Source organism: Nicotiana tabacum, unplaced genomic scaffold, assembly GCF_000715075.1.
Source record: "Nicotiana tabacum cultivar K326 unplaced genomic scaffold, ASM71507v2 Un00084, whole genome shotgun sequence".
In the NCBI taxonomy this organism is placed as follows: Eukaryota; Viridiplantae; Streptophyta; class Magnoliopsida; order Solanales; family Solanaceae; genus Nicotiana; species Nicotiana tabacum.
This window is the reverse complement of record NW_027438322.1, coordinates 235061-246708: the sequence shown is the minus strand read 5'-3', so window position 1 is coordinate 246708 and position 11648 is coordinate 235061. Positions and strand designations below refer to the sequence as shown.

Sequence of the window (11648 nt, the reverse complement as noted above, 5' to 3'; positions counted from 1 at the left end):
ATATTGAGATCCAAATTATTCCTCTCAAATCTCAAAATTAAGAATTATAAAACTACTAATTACATCATTACTTCATGTTAATGTTATTAAAAGGGTCTTCCAAAATTTTGAAAACAATGCTACACCTAAAGAATCCTAAAGTTGGAAACTGCATATATGGCATATGTTATGTCAGATGTATAATACTTATTAGGCGAATCCCATAAGCAATATTTGCGAGAAGACCAAAAACACGAAAGATAACGAACAAAATATTTAGTTATTTGTGTATTTAGGCTTTGACAAATATTTAATTAATTTACTCTTTCAAGCTTTATTTTTGTGTCTATTAGAAGTGAAGAAGCTTGGCGAAAATCTTGTTGTAGTATAAGAATAGCCAAAGAATTGGATGAAATTTTGGCGGATCCTTTACTGCAGATTGAAATACCATCAATCCCTAATGCATGCACTTATATGACACTGGTAAAAACAATAGAAAAAATGATAAATGCAAGAGAAATTTCTTTTGACAAACATTCCTACTAAGAAGTCGAGTTTGTCTGTTACCTAAGTCTTACTATATATTGATATTCTTTGACCGGAGCTCTTGTAGATCCTATTCAAAGCACAAAAGAATAGATTCTTGTCCATTAGTCAACTTAAATAAATAGCACTATTCCATAATTGCAACTGTTGCGCTGCTGCTCGTCATTGTTGAACCGTTACACTTCATTATGAAAGGAAGGCAACCGGTGCATTATTCCTTTATTGAAACGTCACAGTTTTTTACGAAAGCAAGAAACACAACTGACAAAATATATTTGAGAATTTTTTTTGTATATATATATATATATATATATATATATATATATATATATATATATATATATATAAGATACAATAATGATTTCCTTCTGTTCCCACACCCCTAATTGTTACTCATAGTTGTCTTGAATTTTTTTTTTTTTTTTTTTTGGGCCTAGCTCTCTTTATTCGTAGCTTCTATGGTATCCTTTCACTATCTAAAATGAGTTCAGTTTTGATATTTTCAATTCTGAAGATCATTGAAGGACTGATTATAGTGCTTTGAAATAAAGAAGAAAATAACAAACGCTGCTAATTTTTCTTTAAAGAATCTAAAGAAGGATTCAACTTTACCTAGTGTGAGTCATGAGACTTTAATTCTTCGTTATTATGGCTAATACATTGTAAGTTTTTTTTTATTGTTATTGCTTTTGCCATGTTTTCTTTTAAGAGATACCAACTATCAAGTTTCAAATCAATTTTTTTTCTTTTATCCTTTGAGTTCATGTAGGCAGATTTCAAGTCTAAATTTTTAAGTTCTTTTAAAAGTTTTAAATTAAAACCATCACTGCATGTATTTTATGTATTTCTACTTTCACATGTTTTGAAGGTGACCATACTCAAAATACATACATATATCAAATCCAAACAATCAAGGCAAAAAGGGTAGACGGAAAAGGTTATTCATTCATGAGACTTGCACCCATTTGAAAGCAAATTACATAAACTCACCATTTTTTCAGTGAAAGAGAAAAAGAAGAATGAGCCCCATGGATGCTTTCTGACTCGTGATTCTGCTAGTGCATGCATCTTCAATTCTTCCATAAGCTACATAAAAAGATAGAAGCAGTATCAATTAAATTTATTGAACTATATTAGTGATGGTAATTTCAGAAATAACGAAATTAAGGGAATTCGAAGAGGAGACTATAATTAGTTGGAAGATATTAAAAGCACATACGCTAGCTAGTCATATACTTGGAATTAGCCATACTCTAATTGTCAAATTATCGATAAATAAAAAAGTTGTTCAATAAGGGTAAAGAAAAAAGTCATATCCTTAAACAATTAGAACCCACCATATTTACCAACTGAAGAAAGAAACCTTAATTCGGGGATGACACGATATTTTGCACTATCCATTAATAGTTATGAACAACATACATAAAGCAATTAATCATGAAGAGAATGAGGTAGAAGAGGAAGACTGCATGTCGCCAAATGCTTTATTCTTGCTTTTTATTGATCCAAGAGTACACCAATTATCTAAGAAGTAGAAATCGTAGAATCTCTTATTATAATTTCAGAATAAGATAAAAAGGATGGATCATAAATAAGATCACATGCACTTACAACAAGCTCACTCTTATTATAGACAAAGAGTGATTTTATTAGAAAATCTAAAAGACAAACACAACAAAGATGCAAAATAGAAAACATAAAGGTCACTGGGTAGAGATCTATCCAATTAGTTTGGACGAATATCGAAACCCTTAACGATGATGCCAGATTTCCAAGTGCCGTTATTGATTTCCATCAACCTCATTTCGACTTCACTATCCTCTCCTAAGTTGTTGAAAAACTCACCAAGCTTGATTTCTAACCAGCCATCACTTCGGAGATGTGGGAACCGGCCAAGTTCTCCTGGTAATTCCTTTTTCTTCGAGATGAAAACAGTGGTACCCTCAATGCCAGCGCCCTCCGCCACTTCGTTCACAAATCTTAGCGATGCTGTGGCTCGTTCAAGTTCAGAGGGTTATCTGTTAACTTGAATACTAAATATACAGCATAACTAGTCTTTCGAAAAAGATTTTTTGTCTCGATCTTTCCATAAATGTCAAGCCAAGCTACACTACGAAGCTTCGCCACTTCAATACTGTAGTACAAAATGTTAAGGTCGGATTAAAATATATTTCTCATTTTAATGAAATTTAGAGAGAGATAGTTAGAGAGAGACAGACTTAGGATTAACAGTTTTTCATGTCCAGTACTAAGGATTGTTCACCCATGTAATTGAAAGGTCTCTTGCGGCTATCCACTGGCCTTGCTGATTAAATACAATATATTAACACTTGATCAGTTGTTACGTAATTTTCAAACATCAATTATGAAAGTAAACACAAGAAAGAAAGAGTAAGAATATATCAACCAGAAGAATAACTTACCATCTTTCTTGTATTGCTATATATGATATGATGCTCGCTCTTTATATCTTTTTAGTTGGCTCTACTCCCTTTTGCTTCGTCCTGATATTTATAGAGCATTTACTGGACTCCAAAATTTGTCACCATAGTACTATAGTAGGTGCGTTAACAAGAACAATTTTTTTACTTGAATGTTAAAAACGTGTCTATTGGAAAACCCTTTGTAATAGGGCTCATTCTAACATTATTGAAGGTTGTCTTTTTAGGACCATTTGGATATTCTTGAAAAGAGATGTGAAGTTGCACATATATTATTTAGTCACTATTGTATTTTTTAGGACCACAGGTATCGTGATGGCACTTAGTCTCTAAGACTAGGTAAGCTGATTCTAATAACACATCAAGCCATTTGTTTTATATAGATAATCGAAATCAACAACGGAAATAATTATAACAACCTCCCAAGACTGGTAATACTGAGTCATGAATTCTAACTGAATACATGAAATAATTTGAAGGATCGAATATACAATACTGTTCGAATAATAATTAACAGTCACTACAATATTTTAGTCTTCTAGCCAGCCCTGAGAAGTGTCGCCAAAGATGCCAAGAAGTGTAGCATTTGGTCAAAGCCAACATTGGCCATTATAAATATAAATGATAAGAGATTTCCTGGAATTCAAATAACCGTGACTGGGAAAGTCCCAAAAAGCTAAACTACAGTCAAGCACCATCTCTAGTAATGGTGTGCCTTTGTTGACACTTTTTCTTTTTTTCCTAATACCAAAGAGGGAGAGGGGGCAGCCAACAACAATGAAAAGACAAATTCCTAAAAAAAGAATCTTAAAAAGCAAACAAAACATATCAGTACACATAATTACATTGAGAAAAAAAATACCAAACTAACTAATTTATAAAATTTCTGTCATCTTTTTCCTACTACTGTTCTGTCTATTTGTATCTTGAATGAGACTAACACTTGTCAATAGCAATAAAGAGTCGAAAAGGAAAATGAAAAATGGCGCAACTACATATGGTAGAGACACTGCCATTTATTTTTGTACCTAGAAGTAGTTGCTACTAATTTTTTATATAGTACTAATAAAATAATTTGCTAAAGCATACAAGAAAGTTACACTTCTAAAGAACAAAATAGAGATCTCTGCAGAAATTCAGGAGCAGAGGTATCTAACTAGTTGACTATTATCCATTAATATGCCAGTGAATTAAAATTCTCTGGATACTTGAAATAAGCTCATTGTCTATGCAAAACTATTGATAAATTTTTTTTAGCACATTGTTGAGTGTAGAAAAGTATCAAAATTAGATAAAATAACATATAATCTTGTTGATTTAACCCAAAAGAAAAGGGAAAATTTCAGCAAAGGACAAATAAGTTCTATAAGTGATCAAGAAAAATGGATTAAGAAATATAGAAGGCTTTCATAGTGAAGTAGGATGGTGATCACTCAGTTCATGAAGAGGAGTTATTTATTTATTTCATCCTTCAACAAAAAAGAGCGAGGCACATGAGTTGTTGACATGAAAAATAGAAAAAAGTTTTGCTTATTCATTTGATTAAGAAATACTCATCATATCATAAGTGGAATTATAATCTGTATAAAGAAAGATATGGCAGTAGAAAGTGGCATGGTGACTAGCTAAATAAATGAATATGACATGTGATAATTGTAAAAGGTTGGTAAAACGTTTACTAACCTGTCACATGCCTGTATCTGATTCACTTGAACATGGTGTTGATAAAGGTTGACTAGAAAATTTGCTTGCAAGTCGTGCAACTGTACTCTCTAAGTTATCTAGGTATCTTTTTAGTGATAGATTTTCTTTTCGAGTTGCATTCAACTCATCCAACAGTGCAGCCTTAGAGGAGTTACCACCTTTTAACTCCTTAGCGGTTATTCCACCTCCAAATCCAAACACATGGCTCTTGCATTGAGGTCCAAAGCACCTTTCTACAACCTCAATATTTGTAAGAGAAGGCTCAGATCGTACTAGTTCTTGAATTTCAGCCTAAAAAATTATAAGCTTTGAGATAATGCAATGCTTTTAGTCAAAGGAAGGGGTAAAATAAAATTTATCAATAAACATACATATTTTTCATTAGTTTCAGGTTCGACAAGTTTATCGTCCTTCTTATGAGTCTCAAAGAAAACAGTTGCCATATCTGGTGGATTACCATCTTTGCCTCCCTTCGCATTTAAATAAATAAGTCAAACAAATCATTTAAACAAAGATGGGGTTTCTTAACACAATAACACGATTTACATACCAGTTCATAAATAATCTCTCTGATAGGCTTGCTGCCCGTATGATGAGGCATAATCAACTTAGACCTATTCATTGAGTTTCTTGTACTTCTTTCCTATAATAACAACAGAACATAGAATGTGTGGTTTGCCACTTAAAAAAACTAAGATGCTATAAATTGTTATGAAGTCATACCTTAAACTTTTCAGATAAGAAGTGCTCTTTGACCAACCATTCCCAATCACTCTTGTCGACCCCCTCTGGCACATCCTTTAGAACGTCGCGCAATGGCTTAGATTTCACAATCATGTGCAATGATCCTCTCCAATTATTCCATAACCTTCTCATATGTTTCAAGACATGATCTCTTTGACCATTTATGTCAGCACTATCAAATTTGTCCTATAATATTTTAAGAATATCATCAAATATAAAACTCAATGAGTTTTAACCAAACCAAAAAGAATTATTTAACCAACAATATTAAATTAAACATTGAGCGTTACTAGTGACAAATTGATTATTAGAACCAAAACACTTTAAGATGAAATCCTTCATCTTTTAAATAATAATTATTTTCTTTTGAATGTTATATGAAAGAATTAAACTATAATACTAGTATTCTAGTTGTAGCCATACATGCCAGAAACAATTAAACTATAATACTAGTATTCTAGTTGTAGCCATACATGCCAGAAACGACGCCAACAACTTCAAATTACTGTATCCAAAGATTAAAGAAGAAACAAAATATACCTTATGCCTGAATGGAGATAAAACCTCACAAACATCAATCAAAGGAGAAATCTTCAAATGGCATATAAACCGAAATCCTATGTCGCAAAGCGGCAATACACCTTAAGGAGGCCATGCCTCCATTCCTGGCGATCTCATGCTGTAGATGTCCCGATCAAACTTTTATTACTATTATTAAAATTAACAGCAATAAAAACAATTAAAACTAAAAAGTCAAATTCTTTTCTAGCAGCAAGCATGAAGAGGCGAACATCAAACCTTTATTCTGGAAGTATCTGTATGCTGCAATATTAGCGGCTCTAAAATATATTTTCTTTTTATTACGCTTAAACTAAAACTCAATGATTTAACATGATTATTATGTAAGATTATAAGGTCCAAAATTAATTTTCTTTTCATTTGTGAAAGAAGAAAAGAAAAAGGCAAAAGAACAAATTAAAGTAATACTTTAAATTCTTACAGTAACAGCTTCCCACATGTGATCCAGCTTATATTCTTCGATATCCGCCTACAAGTGTACGCGCAACGAACACATATTACGATCACGAACTAATATACCTAAGTGTCTTACAAATGTGGCTGAATGCTTCCCAACAGCTCGATTATGGTAGAAAGTGACGCTCAACTTTTCTCCAGCTTTGAGTCCTAGAACATTTTTACATCTGTTCTTTCCTCTCACTTTTTTTGCCTTTTCAGATTCACATGGACCTGCTAATTTCCAATTTGAGTTAATCATAAAAAAGGGCCAGTCCAATAACAGCAAAAAAATATTACAAACTGAGACAGAAAAATACTTATTTTGCTTCTTTGAGTGTCTTGCATCACTTCAACTTCTTGAGGGAGGGAAACATCATCTTCTAGTGGATCAAAACCAGGAGGTGCAAGATTCGTATTCTGAGCTAGCTCATTCAGATAAGATGCTGCTGCATTACGATTTTTACTATTTCCAATCGGGAGTCTCTGTTCAGCATTTACCCTTACCGAACCCAAAGATCTAAAGCTTTGCCCTCGTCCCCTTGCTAAGGCGCCTGGCGCAACGTATGAATGCTTAACAGTCTTTGAAGATGATTGCATTTCAAACTTCCGAGATTTTGATGGATTCATGTCAACCTAATACAATAAAAGAAAGAAGATTATTATTAAGCTACCCCAACAAGAAAAATATTTCAGCAAGTTGCCAATAAGAAAAAGGATGCCAACTAGCAAGTATTATTAGGGTACTGTGTGTTATTCCTTATTTCTTCTAATTCAAAAACTTTTAGTATTGACAATAAGTGCAGAAATAACAAAAAAAGCAGACCAATCTTTTTTAAAAGCACCACAACAGTGGCTCAAACATCCAAGATTCCAAGTACACTAGCACAACCCAAAGCATTATACTAAATAAAGCAAAAAGAATGTTTCTTTACAGCAAAGACAAAACTAAATATTTTTCAGCTTTCAAATTGATCGATCATAAATAACTAGATAATGAGAATGAAAAATGACAGAACTAGTGCCTAACAGCCAAAACTAAAGAGCATCTAAGTGAAATCACCATTTGCTTTATAATATAGAAAACAAAGGTGATCATGGTGAGCTCTAAGTACTTGTGAGAAGAACTAGAAAGTCAAAAAGGAGATAGCTAAAAACAAGAAAATCCAGAAAACGAACTACTCCAATTAATTCATACGATGTGGGAATGTCTTCAGATGAAGTAAGTCCATCAAGAGGAGAGAAAACAGGGGATTTGGCCATGATTTGATTGCTTTGGTAAGGTGGAGCTAATATAAATGATCTTATTGCAGGCGTGTTCACCTTCTGAAATTCTTCATAACGATCACTGAAAGCAGTGATCTCTACAGTAGCATGAATTGATAATAGCAAAAAAATACATTACGAAACAACCGTAATCAGTTCAACTTCATTATAAGAACGTGAAAGTAGCAGTTGGGTGATTTTAGGATACAAGCTAACTTGTCAGGCAAACAAATGTGAAGTCTAGTGGGTAGAAAAAGAGAATCACGTATTTCTTCCCAATGTACTCAGAAAGTTTAATTAAGAATAAAGTTAGCGAATTCTTATTTCACACGAAAATTTTACAATACAATCACGACCAGATAGTGAGAAACCTTTTGTTCCAATAACAATATGCAATCAAACCCAATTCCAAAAAATAATCTGCTCTACAAGACGAACACACATAATTGACCTATAACGAGGCAATATTCAATGAAAATAAAGAACAAACTTCTGCGAATTCATCAGAAATGTCATAAAACCTACATATAATTATAAGTTTGGAGCATATGTAATTATAAGATGCAACCCAGTATTTTAAAAACATAGAGAGAGACGATAACATAAAAAATGCCCAATTTCAAACAACAAAAATAATTAATTCTTATAAAGTACCCTTCAATAACTCCATACAGATGCTTTAGAATCAGCTCTAATGAATTTATGGAACAAGAATTAAAGAAATTTCCAATGATTTCCGGTAAATCCTCTCATGAATAAGGCTCTGACGGGCTGATTTAGACATTCCTTCAACAACTAAAATGCAAATTTGGCAGCACACTATACTTGATATAAACACAAACATAATTTTAAGAGATTCTTTCAACAACTTCAATCCAAATTTGAACAGCATGTTATACTCCGTATGAAAAAATAAGATAATTTTCAGTCATTCCTTCAACAACTTATACGCAAATTTGGACAAAATAATTGACTGCAAGTTTAGAGCTTACCTTGACGAGAAGGAGATAGAAACCCTAGGTTGCAGAGAAGAACCCAAATTGTGATTCTTTCAAGAGTTTAATTTCTGAGATACTAGGTCTCTGCTCTTTAAGTAACAATATAAAGATATACCCTTTTGGGGGGTGGGGTAGGGTGGGGGTGGGGGAAGAGAGTTGAGGGGGTGCGTGGGTTGAATGTGGGTTTCAAAAAAGAGGGAAAATATTAGCGCCCAATATTTCATGTTTAATGTCCGGATTTTATGAGTTTTAAAGACCAAAAATTATCCTTTCATTAATATTATACTAAAAATTAATTTTGACGACCGGAAAAAATATTGGTCGTCATAATTACACTTATAATGACCGGATTCAATTCCCTTCGTTAGAATTTGGTCGCTAAAAGTCAATATCCTTGTAGTGTAACCAAAACCGACTCGATAACATCAAATAATGCTAGGGAAATTAATTACAATACATAAAGTTAGAATTTTTACACTTTTCCCGAAAAGTCAAAAAAGTCAACCCCGGACTTGCTTGGTCATAACCTTTTATTCGGATCAAAATCCATTTACACATTCATCCTTGAGCCCGATTATATAATTAGTTTCGAAATCCGACCCCAAATTGAGGTCTAAATCCCGAATTTACAAAAACCCTCAATTCTTCTCAAATCCCTAGTTTTCTACCATGGAAGAACAAAGATTAAGGCTAAAAATTAGTGGATGGTGTTAGAAAAGGAAGAAAATGAGTTAAAGTATGCTAACCTAGGAAAGGATGATGAATTTTCTTCTCCAAATCGCCTCTAGGCCGAGTTAAAATGGAAGGATGGTGAAAATCGGTGAAATCCCGTACTTAAAATGTTTTAAGGTCTTCATCGCATTCGCGAAGGACCTATCGCGTTCGCGATGCACAACGGCCAAAATGGCCTACGCGTTCGCGAGAAGTGCTCTGCGTTCGTGATGGTTCTTCCCTCCCAACCATCGCGTTCGCAACCCAGAGTCCGCGTTTGTGTAGCACACCAACCCAGTTCCCCCCAAGCCCACATTGCTTAGCGTTCACAGAGGAACAGTCGCGTTCGAGAAGGGCAAGCCCCCCTCCACTTCGCGCTCGTGACTGGAACCTCGCGTTCGTGAAGAACAATCTCCTCCACTGTCCCAAACAACTCTTCATGATCGCGGAACATTCTTCACGATCGCGAGAAAGAAAACACCAGAGACCAGCAGAAGCTAACAACCAGAATTTTTCCTTAAGTTCAAAACACCCGTAGCATATCCGAAACTCACCCGAGCCCTCAGGGCTCCAAACTTAATATGCACACAAGTTGAAAAATATTATACGAACTCGCTCGCGCGATCAAAATACCAAAATCATGCTTAGAATTATGAATTAGATACCAAAACGAATGAAAATTTCTAATGAAACTTAATAACTTTCGTTTTAACAACCGGACGTACGAATCACGTCAATTCAACTCCGTTTTACATAAAATTTTGCAGACAAGTCATAAATACAGTAATAAACCTATACCAAGCTCCGGAACCGAAATCTGGACCCGGTAGCAACAATGTCAAACTTTGGCCAAACTTGAAATTTCTTTAAACCTTTAAATTTCTAATTTTTAACGAATTGCGATAAATCAAGTTAGGGACCTTCGAATTCGATTCTGGGCATTCGCCTAAGTCCCAAATTACGATTCGGACCCACCGGTACTGTTAAAATATGGATCCGAATCCGTTTGCTCAAAACGTTGATCGAAGTCAACGCAAATGAGTTTTGAAGCACGATTTCACATTTTAATCAATTTTTCACATAAAGCCTTTCGAAAGAAGACACAGACTGCGCACGCAAATCGAGAAAAGGCTAAATAGAGCTATTTGAAGTTTTGGAACACAAAATTAAGGGTTAAGCTGGAGATGACCTATCGGGTCATCACAATTTTAAATTACAGTGTTGATAAAATTTATTGAGTATTACTTTTAAGGAGGTAAAATATGCAGTTTGATAATATTTTTTAAGAAATTATGACTTTTAATCGTTTGAAAGTTACGTCATTGTAGTGAATTTATACTTCATAGTAACTTTAACAGTATTGCATCATTTATACTTGTAAAACGTGCTAGATGTTTTATTTTATATGTGTTTCTTTAATGCATTTTAGTATTCCTGAACGTTTAATGTATCTTTTATAGTTTTTGTTATAATGCTATATTATTCATTCATAAATTAAAAAATTTAAAGATCCACGGGGCTTACTGTCACGACCCAAAATCCCTCTGAAGGAGTCGTGATGGCACCTAGTCTCTAAAACTAGGTAAGCCTAATATTAACAGAAATAACGGTAATATTTACTAACATGGAACAATTTCGAAATAGAAATCTCTGTACAATTTACCATCCCAAAATCGGTAGTACAAGTCATAAGCCTTTCTAGGAGTAGCTATACATAATGAATACATCACTGTTCCGGAACAAAAGGAAACAATGGAAATAAATACAATTAAAAGGTGACTTCGGAGCCTGCAAACATCCGACAGGTGTACCTTGAAGTCTCCAACCATACCAAGCATAAGTCTCAAAACCAACTCGATCCGAAGTAACTGGTTCTGCATAAAATGATGTGCAGAAGTGTAGCATGAGTACACCACGGTGATACCTAGTAAGTATCAAGACTAACCTCGGTAGAGTAGTGACGAGGCCAGGTCAAGACACCTAACGAACATATAAACCTGAGTAGGATATGACATAAAGCTAACAAGATAGGGATATCGAGGTAATGCTAATAGCAGGAAGAAATCAAATTACAAACAGTAGTGACGATAAGGGGGAAACACGAATGGCAACGAGAAATAACCAAGTAATTAAACGACAACATAGTTGGAATACAGAGAAGTGTAATGTGCTCAAGTAGGAAAAACGATGTCAACTTGACCAATCAAATCATTTCTAATACACGATTCCAACAATCCCAATTCTA

At 34.0% G+C, this 11648-nt stretch overlaps 1 protein-coding gene and 1 pseudogene across 4 annotated transcripts; both read right to left on the bottom strand.

Moving 5' to 3' along the window:
- Positions 1-1997: 1997 nt before the first annotated feature.
- LOC142178946 (putative F-box protein PP2-B12) lies at positions 1998-4788 on the bottom strand (annotated as a pseudogene).
- On the bottom strand, positions 3336-8841 carry LOC142161799 (uncharacterized). Of its 4 annotated transcripts, none has more exons than XM_075248765.1 (8): positions 8687-8841; positions 6749-7064; positions 6415-6665; positions 5955-6093; positions 5394-5600; positions 5221-5313; positions 5042-5140; positions 3336-4961 (listed from the first exon to the last, which is right to left on the bottom strand). In XM_075248765.1, exons 5-8 carry the CDS (start codon positions 5544-5546, stop codon positions 4653-4655), a joined length of 654 nt encoding a protein of 217 aa, XP_075104866.1. In that variant the 5' UTR covers positions 5547-5600; positions 5955-6093; positions 6415-6665; positions 6749-7064; positions 8687-8841; the 3' UTR covers positions 3336-4652. The 4 variants fall into 4 exon arrangements, with proteins under 4 accessions (XP_075104866.1, XP_075104864.1, XP_075104865.1 ...); XM_075248763.1 differs by having other exon boundaries at positions 6415-6662; XM_075248764.1 differs by having other exon boundaries at positions 5955-6662.
- Between the last annotated feature and the right edge of the window lie 2807 nt (positions 8842-11648).

Excerpts from the sequence above, each read along its gene's own strand:
- LOC142161799 (XM_075248765.1), bottom strand. The coding sequence starts at position 5,546 with ATGAGAAGGTTATGGAATAATTGGAGAGGATCATTGCACATGATTGTG. Across the intron at positions 5,314-5,393 it reads TCTTATCTGAAAAGTTTAAG|GAAAGAAGTACAAGAAACTC; the intron begins GTATGACTTCAT and ends TTGTTATTATAG. Across the intron at positions 4,962-5,041 it reads CTGAAACTAATGAAAAATAT|GCTGAAATTCAAGAACTAGT; the intron begins GTATGTTTATTG and ends ATAATTTTTTAG.